Source organism: Camarhynchus parvulus, chromosome 2 (assembly GCF_901933205.1).
Source record: "Camarhynchus parvulus chromosome 2, STF_HiC, whole genome shotgun sequence".
NCBI classification, from domain to species: domain Eukaryota; kingdom Metazoa; phylum Chordata; class Aves; order Passeriformes; family Thraupidae; genus Camarhynchus; species Camarhynchus parvulus.
In genome coordinates this window covers 128,993,694-129,013,340 of record NC_044572.1, presented here as the reverse complement: position 1 = coordinate 129,013,340, position 19,647 = coordinate 128,993,694, and the positions used below count along the sequence as shown (strand labels likewise).

Genomic DNA, 19,647 nt, shown 5'->3' with positions numbered 1-19,647 from the left:
TCCCACACCATCTGTGCACGTGCTGCCACCAAGACTTACGATTCCTTGGCAGTGGCAACTACTCCTGGTGGGGAACTGATGGGAGTAAGCAGAGCAGGCCCCAGCTGAAAGGACAAATATTGCCCAGGGTCAAGCACCTGAGGCCAGCCCCAGTCTTACCCACGCCATTGGATACAAACAAGACACCTCTCACTCAGGCTGGCTGGCACTGGGGCAGGAGCAGCTTAGGTACCTGAAGACTTCCACAGGCTGCTGTGGAGGGCACCCAGCTGAGCAGGTCCTGCCTCCATCCATCCCAGCAGCCACGGGCAGGGTGTGCTCACCCACAGCAGCTGGAGCTGCTCAGAGCTGGGGATAAGCAAGCATGCCAGTGGCCTACAAGCTGGAGAAATATTGACACATGGGTGACTTCAATTTGTGCAGGCAAACTCTAAACATCACTGCATTGAGGGCAATTGCATACTGATCCTGCTTTTCCAGTTAGTCTGAGGTAATTTCATGGGAAAGCACTTAGATTCTCAGGTGGGAGTTTTGGGGTTATCTCTGAAGAATGGACTGGAAGGGATTTTTAATTGTTTTTTCAGGGCTCCCCCAGGGAGCTCCATGGGCAGAGAGTCTGAAGGCTGGTGAGCATCACTGTGTGGATGCTGTTTTACATACATGTAGTGTTAGCAAGGCTATCCCTCCACACACAGCAGGGCAGGCTGTCTTTCATCTGCCTTTCCAAGCCATCACTGCATTTTCTTTTCTGCTTTTAGCCTTAGAAAAGATTGGAATAATTTCTCTGAGAGCAGCCAGGTTATGGATCTAAACCTTAGCTTCATTTGGTGTAGAAATCCATCCAAAAGGCAAGCGGCATTACAGAAAACTTGTCTTCATACAATCATTACTGTTTCCTTTTCTTCTCAAGGCTAGGATTTGTACTTAGGTTAACTCTACATTTCTAACTGTCTTTTTGATTTAACAGGGTTGGCAGGAAAAGGAAGAGCTGTCATAAATTGTTTCACCATCCTTTTTTTTATTATTATTCTAAATCAAACAAACTTTGGAGGAAACTGTTTTACAAACAAAAAAAAAATCTTTAATGAAACTTGGAGAGCTGTCTTGTCCCAGTTTCACACTGATTTCTGGAGCAGTCACTCACACATAAAAATATGGGTGTAAAATCCTGAAGAGGATCTGGGTCTGGAAAACTTCATCTAACCTATGTCATGAAAAGTATGTTTATATTACAAATGCTAAATATATATATAAGAATTTCAGGGCAATATTAATACCCAGAATGTTAAAAGGTGGCCTGCTGTGTCCATTTCACACAACAGAAAAATTGATAAGTGATTGCTACCATTTTCCTCATGCTTGGGTCTGAAATCACCTCCTCTATTTACAAATGCTTTGGGAGAGGTTGCTTAAGAAGAAAAGGTGAGAAGTAAAGCCCAGCTTGTAAGACATTAACAGTTGTTGGCTCCAGAAGAAAAACTACAATGATAATTAGATTTGGCCATTGACTATGGAGCAGCTAATCACCTAAGCTAAAATCAGATTACCCAAAATGAAAATCTTGCCTGGCTGCAGCTGAGTTTCAGATGTTCTTATTGTAAGTGTACCAAGAGGAATCACAACCCTGTTATATCCAGACAAGGGCCAAAAGCCCACATCAAATACCAGACAGATTAAACTGAGGCTTCCCATGTCCCCTCCCTCCTGCTGAGCCCAGAGCCAGGCACTGCCCCTCCTTGGACACCTCCTGCCAGGCACCGCCTTCGGCTCTCCACCAGCCGCCCCTGAGCCAACTCACAACACCCAACCTGCAGATCCACTTTCAAAGATGCTGTAAATGCTAACTGAAAACTTTTTGTCTCGTTGGTCTCTTGAGCTTTTCCACTCTTTGTGTTCACACATTGGTTGCAAGATAGCACATAAATTCAACAACAAATTTTATCCTCTGCTGGACAGGCATGCTGCAGTCAGAGATGGTGCAATATCATGTTGGCAAACATTAGGGCTCCTTGGTATTTTTGTAAATTTATTAATATTCAGCCAAAGTTTGCAGAAGGGTTTAGCTAAAAGGTCAGTGAAAGAATATCTGCATATTGTAAATCTAATAATCAGAGAAGATGTAATTTGTGTAAATTTGTAAAAAAGCCAAAGTAAACACGTTAAAGAGATTGCTCATACATCTGAGGCTAGAAGTGGGGTAATAAAAATAGAAATTATGTGCATAGGACCTATTGTGGTATAGAAACTTAACCTCAACATATTGATTGAGGCAGTTCTTTTCCCTGAATTAATATATGCCTACAAGTGAGTGTTTGTTTTAGGAAAGTAAAATAGAAAGGCCATGAATAAATATAAAGGCTGAGATGAAATAGCCATCTGGACTACATTAGCCCAAACTGTATAATTGAAGCAAAGAGAGCATACATCCTTTGATCCAGTCACGAACAACTGAAATGAAAGTCAATGGGCAACTCCTCTTATCTAATCACTGGAGAAGAGTTTGCAGCACATGTGAGTGAGAAGGACCACTGGAGAGATCCAGCTGGGGCCACCTCTGCAGCAGGAGGACCCCAGGTACAGAGCCACAGGTGTCCTCGTGTCTGGTGCTACATCAGGGCCAGGACCTCAGTGCAAGCCCTAGCTAGGCTTATGTTTAAACTGCTAAATCTGTGCATCCAGCCTTAGCATCTCTGCAGTTTCCACACAATTAGCTGCAGAACCATATAACAGGGCAAGCTGGACCTTGGCTCTGTGCAGCTGGAGGAGGTGTGGTAGCTTTGAAGTGCCCCATTCAGCCATGGTAGGGACCTGGGTCCCACAGTGAGCAAGGGTGGGCAGGCAAGCAGGGAAACACCAGCCCCTTTTAATGCAGATTGGTCTTGCAAGAAATGGCATGGAGAGGGGGCATGCAGTGTTGTACTGCTGCCTTGGAGTATCCTCCATTTGGTTAAAGGTGAGTACATGTGAATGGGATTGCCAAAAAATAATAATGGGAATGACAGCCTGTACTTTCAGAGCTTGAATTCTGCTTCAGCCTTTGAATCCAGGGCTGGCTCCGGTCTTCAAGGTACGCAGATGCACTTAACTCTAAGGTGAAGGAGCTGACAGAATTGAGGTCTTTCAATAGCATTTGTAACCTACTGTTGAAATCCCAGCCAACTCCTTAATGAGCTATAAACTGACCAGAAACTGCCTTCAGTAAGCTGTGTTTCCCTGAGCACCTCCTTGCCCAGGCCATGAACAGCCCATCAGGAGGGCTCTGACTCCTGGCCCCTTGGTCAAAGATGTCCTGTTTGTCAGGGCTGCAAGTACCCCTGGTCCTAGACCAACAGTGTTGTGCTGGCAGAAGTCTAGAGTCTAAGCCATCAGAGCATAAGGAACTTTTCACTGCTGTAGATGGCTTGAGGGGACCGAATGGGGGAGCAGGGAGTGGCAGGGGGCCAGGAGGCAGAGGCACCTGCTCAAGAGCCAGGCAGGAGTAAGATGCCTGTTGATTTGGTGATGCGCAGCACACTGCCTGAGCGAGGAAATGGCAGTGCTCAGAAAGCAAAGATTGCTGAAGGCAGCTTCTGATTAGTTTTTCGCTTACTCAGGAGCTGGCTGGGATTTCAACAGCTGGTTCAACCACAGTGAACCAAACTGTCTCCTAGCAGAGCCCTGTCTGGAAAGGGGGAAGAAGAAATTTAGTTGAATCCAAGGAAATAATTTTTCAAGATCCCGTTGTCAACTGCCAGCTTCTTGAATAGCTTTTCCATTTCTCCTGTGCTCCTGAGTTCTGTGCCTGTGGTTAATGTGTTGGGTTTGTAAACAGGCAGAGTGTAAAGTCAGCCCTCCTTGCTGACAACAACAGCTCTGTGGCCAAAAGCATAATATTATCTAATAATCTTTCTTCATTATTTTCACAGAGCAAGGGAAATGATATGCAATTGTTCACATATGTACACACACACACCTATATATATATATGTATTTTCTGACATTACAACATGAAATATTCATTTGGAGAGTTTTTCCATTATTTCCCAACCTCAAGCAGAAATTTCTTAGATGGGTTTGTCTGACTGGCATTATGTAGATAATGTTATAGTTTTTAAAGGATTGAGATAATAATTCCAGAACAAAATGAAAAAAAAACCAAACTAACCAGTCTGCTGATTTTGAGAGTGGGAAAGTTTTAAAAGTTAAATTTTCAAATCCTTGAAAAACTCTTAATTGAGTAACTTTCAGACTGAGACAGACCCCGTCCAGCTAGCTCTGTTATGCAGTGGCAAGACTGCCTGAGTAATTGAGAGATGTGTTAGATATGGCTCTCTAAATGCTATCAAAAATTATATTATTGGTCCTGTGACATACTGGTCATGATGGATTTTCTTTGGTAACAACCACCAATCAAGTGGATGTGTGTGCTCTCTTCCAGTTAGTTAGGAAAGTCTGTGTGCCAGGCCATTATATCCAGAGTACAGATCCAGCAGTACAGAAAGGGCAGCTGAAAAAATACACTATGCCTTTGAATAACAGCTCTGAGTCCTGTCAGCTCCCTTATTTAAATCCAATTTCCAAGCTGGAAAATAAGATGAAACAAGTTTTTTGTCAGGGACTGTATCACCCACTATTCTATCCATCTTCTCAGTGGAGGATATATTCCCTTTGTCCTCAACAGTTTAGATGAACCCTTTTTTTTTTTTTTTGCCATTTGCCTTTCACCATATTAAATGAGTAAAACTTGCACAAGAGTTCAGAAGAAAAGAGGATGCCCCATATCCCAGACACTCACTCTTTCCCACGCAGCATGGCCACCCTCCTGCACTGTCCATCTGCCAAGTAAAATTCAACATCTTGGAGACAAATGGCAAGGGGGAAAGATTTTTCATGAGAAATGGTGAGTTTTCAGAGCAAATACTATATTCATATTTGTCAGGAACAAAAAGTACCATTTATAGCCACGTGTGGCTGAATATAAATGAGTTTGTACAGCTGAGTTAACTTTAACCCTGCTGGGGAGGGAGAGATTTAGCTTAACTGGAAAACCCCACGTCAGATTTCTCCAGCCACAGCCCCATGCACTCCTATACTGGCCCTTTTGGTCACATCACTGCAACCTGCCAGCAGCCTGAACGATTTGTAAATGAAACACCATACTGCAGGACCAGGGGAAAGAAATACAGTTGGAGATTTTTTTCCACCCCATCGAATCCAAGCCCAAATGCATTTGCAAACCTACCAGGAAAGCCCTCAGTGCTCTTACTTATCCAGACTGCATTGTGGTTCCATGAGGTCTGAGAATGAAGTCAGGGTGACCCATCTGAAACAGGAAGGGTGAAGTCAGAGGGCGAGGCAAACAAACACAATTGCTACCTTTTGTCCCATTTCCGAGCCAGTCTCTCAAGGTCTATAGTTTCTCATCTAGAGATGTGGCTTCAAGTTCCTGCTGTGACCCAGCTGTTCCCATAGGTGTTTCTGATGGAGCTGGCTGGTTTCTTGGCCTGCTCTAGCACTCACAGCACCTTTGTCCTCCCTGAGGTAGCCAGCTCTGTTGCTTGGTCAACAAGACCCTGTTTCACTCCTGCAGCCTCCCACTCAAGCCTGGTTTGGGGCTCCCTGGTAGGACTCCCCATTGCTGATGTGGAGCTGTGTGTGCAGGCTGGAGAGAGGATGTCTGCATGTGACAGTGGCTGAGTGTGCCACTTGCTGCCTCCATGCCCTGTGGGGAAGCCCAGAGGAGACCAGGGGGGTCTCTGATGAGGGTCAGGCTCTGCCACTTTCTTCATCATTTGTCAAGGAACAGCTGGAGATACTCAGGACACACTGTGATTAGCTGATGTGGACTCACTATCAAACACAGGCTGCCAGAGGAAAGATTAAGGGATAGAAAAGGAGGGAAAAACAATATATCTGGGATTTGTCCTCTTTCCACCCCATGCATGTTGCCTGAGTTGAGTTTCAAGGCCTTGTACATGTGCCTGGCTGGCAGCTGCGAGCAGGAGCAGCAGGTGGGCTGTGACATCCTGCAGTGCTGGTGGTGTGCAAGCTCCAGAGCAGAGCAGGACAAGAGGTCCCAAGCTTTCCAGGCATGGCTCTGGCTGGGCCCACTCAGGAAGGCAGCAGCTGCTCTACAAGGAAAGATGTTTGTGTGGCTGTAGGCTGGGGGAGCTGGTGCAGCCATCCCTGTTGAGCTGGTAGGTCTGATGTTGCTGGAGATATCGAGCTGTGACACCAGTCAAGTGTCACAGGCACCAGATGACAACCTCGCATTAAGCAACTTCTGCCCCTCCGTGAGAAACAGGTTTGAAAGAGAACATCTTCAGGATAGTACATCTTCTAGCTCATCATTTGAATCAAAGCTAGTCAATTGAGGGTGTAAATAGATAACCTGAGTAACTTGGCCTTAGAATTCATATGGATGGATGGATGGATGGATGGATGGATGGATGGATGGATGGATGGATGGATGGATGGATGGATGGATGGATGGATCCACCTTTGATAAAACTCCCCCAGCATTGGTGCCCTTGTACTAGATCAGCAGCTGTCCACATCTGGCCCCTGATTGCTGACAGCTGGAAAGGCTGACACAGGCTGTGATTCACCTAAGGGTTGGACCGGATGATCCTTGTGGGTCACTTCCAACTCAGAATATTCTGTGATGGAGGAGCTTCTCCAGATTTTTTGTCTGTCCAAGGCCACTTCAACATCAACCAATTTCTTAAAGTACATGCAGTCCCTGGAGGGAAGGTGGAGCCCTGGACTCGGCAGGGGAGCTGGCAGGCACATGTTTAGTCCTTGATCCCTAAGCAAGAGAGTAAATACAGGACAGCAAAGAAAAGTTTTCCACAGGAAAAGGAAAAAGGGAGGGGGAAGAGTCAACTTGCACACATTTTTATATCGAGATGAACTTGTCAGGAGCCATGAAACCAACACTTCACTGACAAAGCAGAAGCCATGAAGGGCTCATTTGCTGACAGGCTCAGTCTCCTGTGGCCGTTGAACTCAAGACCTACAGGGAGGTGAAGTACAATCATTTATATTGTTCAAAAAACCACTGGGCTTTATCACAGCCTGCCACAGGAGTACAGACACCTACAGATCTGGGAGTGTAGCTCAGATCAATGGCAAGAGTAGAAAGGAGGGAAAACTTCCCTGGGGGTACTGAAAGCAAAACAGCCCCTCAATCTTCAAAGGCAGCTTAGCAAGAGAAACAGATCCCACAAGCTGATTTCTGCAGGCACTGCTTATCTTTTCCAGTGCTGGAGGTTTCACACTTTAAAGACTCACTTCCTCTACAGTGCTCACAAAACATCAGTATGATATTATTTCCCCCTCCTCCTTGGTGTCAGTCATCACCTTCCAGTCTCCCATATGTCTTACTCAGATCATAAACACTGTTTGTGGGCTCTTCTGCCATCACCCCTTCACATGGACAAACAACAAATAACTGCAAATCATTCCCAAGTTTTGTTTTCCCAGTGCTGCCAGATTTTTTTCAAGACATTTTATAAAACCATGCAAAATGACTTGTCCTGACCCATGGGCAGCAATGCCTGTAGCTCATGGCAAGGGAGCTGTTAGCTGTAGCCTGCCATTCTCCCCTCTCCCATTCCATCCACTAAGGTCTCTCTCTGTCTGTCCTGCCATGGTCTGTCAACCCACAGCCCCTGGCTTTTGGGCAGTCAGGAGTGCGTGCCAGAGGTGGCATGGGAAACCAGGCAAAAATCCTGCTCTTCACCCCTTCACAGGCATCCACAAAAATGGTACAGATAGTAGTCCTGATATGTTCCTTGTTTTCAGAATGCTGTCATGGTCTGGGAATGCACAGCTCTGCATCTTTCTAAGTCATCCTTCCTTTAAAGAAAGTTGAAACCCTGCTGTTTTGCATGTCATGTGCAGAGACAAGCAGAACAAACTGGGTCCTCTGCGGAAGAAAGACAACACAGGAAAATTAATTAGTAACATTTGGGGTGATTTTACCTAACCTATTAAGAACTGTAGTTCTGACAAAAGATAAATTGGCAGTAACTGAAGATGGCATAACAAAGAGAACCTGAAATATCCTATACTAGCTTGTATGTTGGCTCAGTAAATTATCTAATTTCTGTTTTTCTGTCTTTGGTCCCTGCCTATCCACAGCACTGCTTCATGCAATAATAAAATGTTTTCTAAATAAAGCTCCAAGCCCAAAGACCCCACTTCTGGGTAAATTAACGAAGTAAACAAGCAAGCAGCTAACTGGAGCTGATTATATATACCTGCCAGCAGCCTTGCTTTTAAGCACCTTACAGGTGAACATTTTAATTACTTAATGTGCTCTATTGTTCTTGAATTAGATATAAGAAAAATAACACTGATCCAATCCTTTTCTTATTTTTACACACTGGATTTGGAAGGCAAGTGGCTTTGTAAGGGGATTATGCATGTGTTAATCCTCTTTAGCTATGATAAAGTTCTCTGCTTCCTAGTGAGGTTGTTTAACCCTCTTCTAACAGCTGAAGGGAGCTGGAGAAGATGAGTTACAGCTTGGGAGATTTGAAAGCAGAAAGAAATAAATGTTTATTTCTTATCTTTTGCCGTGCTGAATACTGCTTATCACACTAGTAGGAATACAGCCTCAAATTTAGCAGGTCCTGTAAGAAAGCCGGTGAATGTCATTCCAGCATGGAACCCTTAGTTTCCTTTTTTATGCTGCAATGGGCTCAGAGTATCAGCAGCATCCCAAAAGCACAACATCAGGAAGAGGGGTAACATGCTGAAGTACAGTATTCCTGCATCTAGAAAACAGCATCATGCTGTGAGGACTGATGGGGAAAACAGATGGATGCCTCAAATCAGTGGAGCACCGGGAGCATGTACCTGGACTCATCCCTTGTAATTTGGGTGCTTGCAGGAGGTGATGCATTGTGAAGAAGGCTGGTGTAGCTACATGCCTGCTCTCAGCAGTGAAGCCTCCTTTGGAGATCACCTGCAACCCCAGAGAATGATTAAACCATCTACAACGTCCCTTGCTCTTTGAAGATGCCTAAAGAATTTTCTTGACTGGCAAGGAAGCCTATGGGGACTCTGCACCTAATTAAGGCTCTTCTGTCAAATGTCTTAAGTGGAGATGAATCCAAGCATCCCATCCTGCTGCTGGGAGAGGCTGACTGCTGCATGACAGAAAGTGACATGGCTGCTGAGGGAGAAGAGAGAAAAGTCATTGTTAGGGGAGCAGAACAGAGGCTGATCCAGACTGTCACCTGCTCAAAGCTGAAGCCCTGTGGGACCATATTAGGTGGAAGGATAGAGGTGAGCCAGGAACCCAGCTCAGAAACAAAGGCTTTATTTTAGTTCCTTTTTTCTTTTCACTTTAAAATGGCTGTTATCCTCTTATCAAGTTCAAAAAGTAATCAGTCCTTAGTGAAAGACCTCTGATGTGTCAAGACAGAAGAGCATGGCTGATGGAAGCAACACCAGGGTCTGACAGGCTCAAGAACAGTATTTAAAAAGCAGAAATTGAAACTTTTTAACCTGGTACAACGACACTAGGGTCATTATCTCTTTAATTCTTGCTAGAACAAAACCGGGAAAACACCCTCAGCTCACTCAGCAATTGCAATAAACGCAAAACCAAAACCATGAGGGCCTTAAGGTCCTGGTGTTAGTGGCAGGCCTTTAGCAAATGATCCACTTTCACAAATTAGTTTCTTCATGCAGGAAGGCATTGCATGCCTGGCCAAAAAGCCTACAGCAAACAGATTTCTCTGGAGTTGTCCACCCAAGAACTGTGCACAGCACTGCAGGTGGGGTCTCACCAGAGCACAGCAGAGGGGCTGAACCCCCTCCCTTGCCCTGCTGGCCATGCTGCCTTGGATGCAGCCCAGGACACATCAGGGCTGGGAGCACACATTGCTGGGTCATGTCCAGTTTTTCACTCACCTGAACACCCAAGTCCTCCTCCACAGGGGACTCAATGAGTTCTCCCAGTTTGTATGCAGGATCTTCTACTTTGCCCTGTGTGTGTTGTTCCACCTTTAGCAAACCCTAATTTTACATCAACAGCCAAGGTATTGGTCATGAAAGCTCACTGGAAAAGGTAGGTAAACTGAAGTAAGCCAGGGAAACAAAATGAAATGAAGATCAGAATATAAGAATGGAGGGAGTATCACTTTGCTCCTGTTCCATCTTACATTATATTTTCATTTTTAAGGACTAAGAGATGTGGGTAATATTCCTGCAGTTGCTACACAAGCCCTTTATTAGGAAGTCCCATGGTAATTTTCAGATAACAGCATGGAACCCAAAGTTCTGGGATTTCACTCTTCTCTTTGTCTTCAGCTTCCTGAGGAAATGTAGACACGTGACTTACCCTTTGTCCCCATTTCTATTCTTTAACGTGAACTTACTGGCCACTCCCCCCCATCAAGTTTGTGATGACCTATGCATTGTTCCAAAGAGATTTCTTCAACATGGAAGTGGTACAAGAAAAAAAACTCTGCAGCATGAAAGATCATTACTGGTAATCATGTTACCATCCCCGTGAGAAGCACTGGGACTGAATGAACAGCGTGTGCTGCTGAAACCCGAAGTCACCAAGTGGAACATTTCACCCTGAGATATTTTGGGATGTTTAGAGAACATGTCACCAGGAAATTGCAATTCAGCTCTATCTGGTTTCTCCACCCCAACCTCTGTCCTGCTATTCCAGATGCATTTTAAATGTGGGCAAATGGAATGCGTAGATGTGGATTTGGGAGCCAAATATGGCAAAGTCAGCAAAAGAACAGAAATAATAGTATTTTAAATGTTATAAACATCATTTTGCATCACCTACAATCCTTACAGCACATAAATAAGAAAAAACACAAACCTGAATGTCTCAGCTAATATAATAAAAGGTCTTGGTTTTCTTCCAGATTATTTATTTGATTAATGGAAAAATATGACTCTTTAGCAATATTTTTCACTGTATTCTTTTCCCTCTCCATTAAGTACTGAAGTCAGGCTACAACAAAAACCAATACAGGCTTACTTATATTAGTGGCTTCCCTATGCAGAACCAGATTGAGAAGAGCAAGGACACTGCTTCCTCCTGCAAGGAATGATGACTGCAATTTCTTTTTCCAGCTGACCATATAAAAGTTAAATGATCTTTCTCCCCAATAGCCATCTTAGAAGTCATAGTAATTGGTACAAGTTGGGTGCCTTGTTGAGGTTTGTGACCAGAAGGATTTTCCAAAACTTTAGAAAAAAATTACACTTAAAGGAGAAATGGTAATGTTTTGCAGATGGTATGAAGTTTTGAATGCTTGTTGATAAATACTCTGAGTCATCCAAAACTCTGAGCCTCATAAACACACAAAGCAATAACAACCTGCACCCAGTGGCTTCCCTGTCCCAAAGAGATTGGCAGAGATAAGGGACAGGCTCATCCGAGCAAGGAGGTAAATTCACAACTCCATGGCTACAGCCACAAACTCAAGGGAATAGGCAGCACTGGAGATCATGCCCTGGTTCAGCTGAGCTCCTGGGAGCAAAAACCAAACCACCTTTTCAAACAGCAGTCATCCTATCCCTCCCAGTGCCCTACACAAAGCCCAGTGGGAATAGGAGGAAAGCCATAAGAGCCCTGCACAGAGCTTCATCCCAAAGATCCTTGGGAGAAAGTAGTGCTCCCTTCAAATCAGCAAGGTACTCAGACAAGAAACTGGTAGTCTTTGTATGATGGAAACCAGAAGAGAAGTCTATTGCTCTTGCTCTCCAAAGCCTAGAGCTATCATTTAATGCTTTAAATGAAAGTCTTCTCAAAGCTACTAATTTGATTTTATTTTGCTTTGGTTATTCTGCAGCAAGTTTGACAACAAGGGCACTTTGCAGGACTGTGTGCATGGCACTTGTAATTAAAGTCAATGGGAGTTATGAAATCTTTAAAACCAAGCCTGGGTGGCTCAAGCCAGTAGCCCAAAATTAGAAGCAACATTTGAAAAAGCAGGTCATACTCTTTGTGCGTTTGTGTTACAGCATCACCTAGGGGCTGCAACTGAGATCACTGCCTACTGCTCCTGGAACTTCCAGGGGTACAGACAGACTGAGAGGCTTCCAAATGCTCAGGTGTGCTGTAGTCATTGTCACAGAGACTGTACTGAACCAGGCTCTGAGCATTTCAATGAGAAAGTTCATCTGGTAGATTTATATGTACATATACAAATGCACACAACTATTTTATGCATTGTTTTTTGAGCAAGAACCACTAAAATAGTGAACTGGAGGGCACAGCAGTTGTAGAACATACTTTGGATCACAGCCACAGGAATGCTGCTGCTGTAAATTCCCCTACTCTAAAAACATCAAATAAGCCATCCAGCTATTTCATGATCATCTGAAAACTGAGATCCTCAAAAACGATGAAAATTGAACCCATGTGTATCCTTAGTATAGTCTGGCACTCACATTGTTGCTGATTATAGGAATTCAATGTTTATAATTTGCATTCTTTCCCACACTTGCTTTTTTCTTCTGCACTGAAGTAAAAACTCACTTGGTCTTACCACAATACAATTTAGACTGTTGAGGGCAAGACTGCTCCTTTGTGAGAAAAACAAAATCCAAGCATGAGAGACCAATTCTTGTCTTTCACTGAGAAATTATAGAAACAGGAGAAGATACAGTCCAAATTAAAGACATAGGAAGGAGATGGAAATAAAAATTAACACCTCAAATTTCCAAAGTTCTTTGAGATAATCATGACTTGGACTCAGAGTACAAAGGAATTTGATACATTTTGCTGAGCAGCTGCCCAAAGTGAACAGACAGGTCTCAAACATACAACAGGAGACTTGTGCAGGATCCACTCTTTGTGATGTTCTTCAGATGGACAGCATAATTGCAAAAAAGCAACAGATCTAGAATCATCCAGAAACAAACAAACCAACCAAACCAAAGTACTTTCTCCAGACCCAAACTGGGTTCCTAGAGTCACCCTCATGGTTTATGCATATGGCTCTCACGTACAGGCAGGTAACTGGTTTCATTGGTACAACAGAAAATGGGAGCAAGCCCGAAAGCCTATGTATTATCTTCACACTGCCAGTGGGAAGCCCTCTGGCCCCACCTGTGCTGACATGTCTGAAAGGTGTGTCACTGAGTCCAAAAAAAGCTGGAAGTAGCAGAGCCTGACTATCAGCTGGCTTCAGGGGGGCTCATACAAGTGAAAGCAGCACAGAGGAAGGCACCTGAGGTGCACCTGCAGCCACAGCACTGACAGAGGAGTGAGCAGGCATAAAGGTAACAGACCATGTACCCTGCTGGGCATAAGCCAGGAGTCTGGTTGTCCTTGTACCTTTCAGCCCACTGCATGAAGAGCTTATGGTTTTCTAGTCCTACTTTCTTTGAGTAACATGTAAGCGCCCAATTCCTGACCAGCCACGCTAAAGCAAAAGTGAGCAACATGAGCAGGGTGCTTGTCCAAAACACATTTCCACTCAACTGGGAAACTGCACCTTTAGGAACTACTTTAATTTCCTATATTAACCAGGGCCTGCCGTAGCTCCAGAGGACAAAACTGTGGCATGGATAAGAAGGCAGATCACACCTGCAGACAAAGGGAGCCAGAGTACTGCAGGAGGTATTTTGAGCATCCAAGCAGCTCAGAAACCTCTGGTTAAAAGTAACTGTGTGTTCCTTAGAGTGCTCCAGCATATACCAGAGGGAACATGTGGCTCAGGAGAGTAGTGCTCAGGCCCATGCATACATTAACAGGACAGAGCTGAATGTGAGCACTCAGACACTGAATTAGGCACACCAACACCTATTTCCATAATGCTGCCAGCTTTTGGCTCCAGCTTCTGGTCTGGGCCACACCATATGATCTTAATAGTGTGCAAGTTGTGCCACAGGGTGACTGAACACAAATGAAGCCACTAGGCCCATCTGAACACTGCTGATTAAGCTCCACCCTCAACAGCAACTACCAAGACATAAAACAAAGATTGATTATTCAAATGCAGTAGAGCTCCATGCTTATAAAGGAGCACATTTTGAATTGTTGCTTCTTACACAAAGTTTCTAAGACTGTTCCAATTTTTCCCAGTATTTTTAATGCTTTAATGAAGAATGAAAAGATAAATACCCTCCCCTCCCCTAACATAATAAGCAGTGTTCTGAGAGAGATGGCTCCTATAAATTTCTTAATCAGGTATTTTCCCACCCTTCAGAAGGTTTACAAATGGAATACTTGACTTTTAGCTGTTCTTCCCACACTATGAAGAAGCTTAAGTCCTTAAGTTAGTAGTAAAGTTAGGGATAGCCTATCTCAGAAGGTATGGCCTCTCTGTAAACCAGAATTCAAAAAGATGTTGAAGGAAAGTCCTTCCCAGCAAATCAGAAAGTCCCAGTATTCAATGTCTGTATAGAGAAGGAACTGAAGAAGAACAGGAAAGCTATACTGCTTTCCAAACTACACATCTGGCTCTGAAGAGCAATCAACAGCTCACAATAGCTCTTAGGGATAACAGAACTGGAAAGTGCTGTTGTGGGAACTGTCAGCAGTGGAAGCCAAAGCAAAGTGATTTAGGCACTCAGTGGCACCTTGTACTGGCTGTTTACTTGGTGACAGCCTGCCCTGCAGTCCTTGCACAGGAGGCCTCGTTTCTTCTCTGAAGGTCTGCCATGAGACCAACTTGCAACTCAGCTCTCCCATCCAACAATAAATACAACCCAAAAAGAACTAGTGAGACAAGAACTGATCCTGTACACTAGAAAAGCTTCAGAAGGGATAATGTAACTGTTCTTGTTATAAGATCTGCTGCTCCAAAATAATAAATTACAGCAAAACCTCAGAGTGCACTGTAGGCTGCCCAGGAACCACTGCATTTGTCAAAATTCATTCACTTAGAATAAAACACAAGATCTTGTAAAGGCAGTATGTCAATTTCCTATGCCTTACAGGTACAGACAAACACACATTCCAGTGATATGGCTTGATTTACACAATTATTGCAAAATACAATACTTTGCAATCAATACAGAGCAATTCTATTCAAAAATTATTAAACATGTGGTAACATCTGTGTCCTCTTGTGATAACAAAGTAAAAAAAAAAGTTTTAACAGTTGGAACATCAAATGATGATCTTCACAGAAGAGTAACAAAAGAATTGGTCGAAACCACGCTCAAAATATTTAATAAGATGTGGTGTATGATCCATGCAGCAACCTTAATACTGGAATTCAGTACTCAACATGAGCTCTGATTTATTGTATAAATCTATTTTTAAACTCTCCATTTTTATTTAATCTACTACTTCAAGTTCTTGCCACTACCCTCTGCTTACACCACGCTGCCTCAAATTAGCCTCCCTTCAATGACTGACATTGAGGAACAGCCTCTGGAGGGCCAACTCCAATCTCTCCACAGCAGCACGGGAGATCGCTGGAGGACAGAGAAAGGAAAGAACATCAGAAACAGGAAAGCAGGAATGAGAGGTTGTGGCAGAACAAGTAGTTTAAAACAGGACAGCACATCCATGACTGTTACAAAATACTGTTCAAGCAGCAGAATTCACACATGGATGCTTGTTACTAAACAGCTCAGTGATTTGTCATTTATAGGTGTTACACACATACAGAATTCAGCAACAGCACAGTAGCTGATAAAACTGAGATCACTAATTTTACAGAAGTGATCAAAAGCACCTTTCCAATGCCTTCCAGTGCAAAGCTGACATCCAAAGGGATGGGCTGAAAATACAGTTGTCAGTCAGTGCAGGACTTGTGAGAACACATGCGAACTCCAGCCAGAACTGCTGATACAGGAGACAAAGTGCCATTTACCAAGCAGCACTTGAATAGTTTACTAGTTTCCCTTTTCCCTAGCAATCTCTCTTTTAAAGTGAAGAAAGAAAAAACCCCAAAACACAAGAAAAAAACAACAAACCACCAACCAAAAAAAACCAAAAAACCCCAAAACACCCCCAAAACAAATAACAAAAAAAGCCAAACAACCAACATCCTCGCAACCCCCCACAGATGAAACACCACACAACAAGCAAAAAAAACCAACCAAAGACAAAAATTTAAAGTAAAAAGACTTAATTGGAAATAATTTAAATGTGTTGTCAAACAACATTTTTTCAGGACAAAGCTGTTGTAATAGAAGCTGTGTACAGAAGTCAGCTTCCATCAAGATGACACTTCAATGTTTCTCTTTCCAGTATTTTTAGGGTGCAGTTCAGCAACGTGAGCACCAGGCCTACATTTACACAACATGTGCTTGTCCCCAAGGCAGGTAGATGATGTACTTCAGCATCTGTTTACACATGTAAGCTTTGTATACATAGTTGGTGTGTATACCCCTTGCAAGTACAAAATAGGCTCTCACACTGGAAAACCACAGTACTTAAAATACCCAAACCATTAGATTTCAAATCTCTTGCTTTGGTATTGAATCAATAGAAAATTTACAATGCCATTCTTCAGTCTTAACACAGACTGAGTTTTTAACCAAGGAAATAAAAGAAATAACATGTCTCAGTATCCAAAGAAATCTACAAATACATTCAGCAATATGTAGTACATTACAAATACAACGGCAATATATGGAATTGCTATAGTATGAATGAAAACCAAGTAGTTGTAGGAGAGCCTGAAAGTCTTCCTAATGTATTTTTTCATGTAACATTAAATGTCACTGTGGCAATGATGATACAGCAGCTCCTACTACATTACTTTCCAAGCTGTACACTCCATGTTTGATTGAAAAGCAGGGTAGGAAATTAAAGGCCTCTGAAGAGCTCAGCAGCAACACTTAAGTGCATTGAAAACATTGATAATCTGTGGCACATAGGAATTGATGGATAACACAGGATAATTTCTTCTATTTACAGTATCATACACTTGCATAAAAGTCTCTGCTGCATTTTTTCTTTAGTACCTGGCCTGTGGCAAATCACAGTAACATTAGTCAAAGAAAAAGCAAATCCTATTTTCTCATAAAGACTAAGTAACTAATGGGTATCGGTTATCCTTTTAAGCTACCTACCCCTCTGAATGTCTTGAATCCCAAAATTTAATTGGCACTAAAACATTTTGATAACTTAATACAGAAACTGATTGCTCATGATTGCTTACCTCTTGACTTAATCACTACATTCACTGCTGGAGAATTACCCACTTTGCTAGATGTCACAATTAATACATTAAAAAAACCCAAAAGAACACTCAGACAAAAAGTAAATCGCCCCTCTCCAAAAAATTAAAAAAAACAACCTGCAAGAAAGAAAAGAGAGACTTTGCTTTTGAGTATCTAATGCATGATAGGAAACACCAAAGCAATGGGCTCTATCACATTATGTTGCCTCTCAGACATCAAACACTACTGCAAGTCTTCACAAATAATTACATTTATGGAGATAGTAAGCAATTCAGCTTCAGCAAAAAACTGCCTTATCACCAAGCTCAGTAGGGCATCTGAGCCTTCAAAGCAGTTTCTGGTATCAGTCTGAAGACATCAGGATTTCTGGGTCCAGCTAGGATGGAAGAAAATAGAAGGAAGCACGAAGAAACATTCTACACAATGTGACACAGATGAAAAAAAGACATATTTACACTTGAAAATGCAAAACACACTACAGTAGAGGAGGAAAAAACAATGAAATAACACGACCTTTGTCACTGAGGACAGGAGGCATGGCCCTCTACTATGAAGCAGATTTTTATATATGTATTTTAAAAACTTTTAAAAATTGAATATGTATGACTCAAGCAGGAGGACAATGTAGAACAAAAAAAATCTCTGTGTTTGAAAATCAATTTCACATCCTTTACAAGAAACCTGGACCCATTTCCTTCCTGGTTAAACCCTGACATAAGGCCTAAAGAGCCTTTAAATAAAAGCAAGCAATACGAAATTTTTAAAAACTTACTAACAGTTGCATGGGAAAGTTTTGTTGTGAGACTGAGAAAGAAGGGCAGAGCTGCTTTTAGTAAAATAGTTGCATACTCTTCTAGAAAACAACACAATAGACCAAACAAAAAAAAATTCAATCAACTACACCAACTCACTATCAGTTTACTAACCTTTGGGTTGAAGTCCTCAACTAATCTACTAAAAATGACCTTGCAACACCTGAACACAAAACAGGGAGTACCTGCATGATAAAACAACATTTTTTTTCCAGTATACCCCTTATGAACTTTTGATGCCACCTACTGAAGAAACTAGATTTATGTCAGCGAATGGCAAGTGTCATCAGGCAACAATTTATATCAGCGAATGGCAAGTGTCATCAGGCAACAATCTGCACCACACTGGTGGCTCCAACTTCATCATCCTTCTCTTCAATACCTCCTTTTTTAAACTTTAATTTAAAAATCGATCTTCCATTTGGTAATTCAGAGCTAGGTCTGATCTTCTTTGTCACTTCTGGTCACACTGTAGGATGTCTTTAGATACCACTCTTATTTCTTGCCAATTCCATTTGATACTTTGGATTTGGAGTGTCGATTCCTCCTTCTAGATGAATGGCTTTCACTATTGACTGAATGTTTTGGTGGACTATTGTCAGCACCTGCTGAGAAATAAATACCTATTTAATTCATATATATAAATAAATATATATATTTATTTAGTTGACATTGTCAAGCTCCTATCTGAAAGGCAGTAAGGCTTTTTAGAGCTAGAGTGTTAACAGTATGGATTATTTCAGGCTAATACAAATTGGTTGATACTTGTACTCCATCTAGTGGCCTAGTTCTTTTAAAGCAATTCTTAAGACTCCTGTAAAATTCTTCCCTCCCCCCCCTCAAAAAAAAATTCGAAGTTGGCTATAGCAGAGTACAGTGCTGAAACATCTTCCAATTTAAATCAATAATTAAACCTCCCCATTTTACTTAGTGGCAGAAATTAAGAATTATTAACGCAAAGTCTTAAATAAGAGCAAAGAATTATTTAAGCAAAGTCTTAAGTAAGACTTTAAGCAAAGTCTTTTAAGAGTACGTGTCTAGACTTCAGTCTTTCAAATGACAGAATATGTTTCATTCTGAGAAAAAAAATGGGAAGTAGTGGGCGCCAAAACAAGAAATCAAGAACAAAATGTGAAAGAAGCTTAAAGCCTGTAATTAATGAAGTAACAAGAAGTTACAGAGAAGGGGTTTTTTGGTCCAATTTCTCCAACATACATAAATGGAAAAAACATTCTGAGTGCAAATCATTTTTCTCCAAAATATAAAAGTCCACAAATTTACTAAACTGAGAATAAACATAAAGAAAAATCATGTATGAAATATAAAGAAGATCTGTTTTAGGTGCTTTTCAAGCTTATGATAAATAAGAAGTATTTTTAATTTTACAAACACCTGGAACATAAACTCTGACAGATAACTTCCAGGTGTGAATTTTTGATATATGTTCAATAAGCAAGACCACACCAAAAAGCCTATGGAGGATGCAGATAATTGACCTCTAGTGTAGGGAGAAGAAATCAGAAAGAAGCTGCCTTTTCTTAGTGCAGAGAAAGCTGCTTATGACCATCAGGACTGCACTGACAAGGCAAAAGTCAGTAAGAACACAAGCTCCAGGGCCCATTGCTGACTATTTCTGAGCAAGAAGAAATAAAAGTACAGCAAATCAAACATGCACTATTCAGAGAGAAAACCTGCTCACAACAGTTATGAAATGCATAAT

The 19,647-nt window shown here is 42.2% G+C and overlaps 1 protein-coding gene across 2 annotated transcripts in view; it reads right to left on the bottom strand.

Annotated features, from left to right (window-relative positions):
* Window positions 1-16,052: 16,052 nt before the first annotated feature.
* The window catches only part of PTDSS1 (phosphatidylserine synthase 1), a 28,587-nt gene continuing 24,992 nt past the window's right edge, over window positions 16,053-19,647 (bottom strand). The window contains exon 13 of one of the 2 annotated variants that reach the window (XM_030971894.1): window positions 16,053-18,535. In XM_030971894.1, the coding sequence (XP_030827754.1) occupies window positions 18,423-18,535 (113 nt within the window). In that variant the 3' untranslated portion in view covers window positions 16,053-18,422. The remainder of the gene's footprint in view (window positions 18,536-19,647) is intronic. The other variant, XM_030971895.1, reaches the window with a different exon arrangement.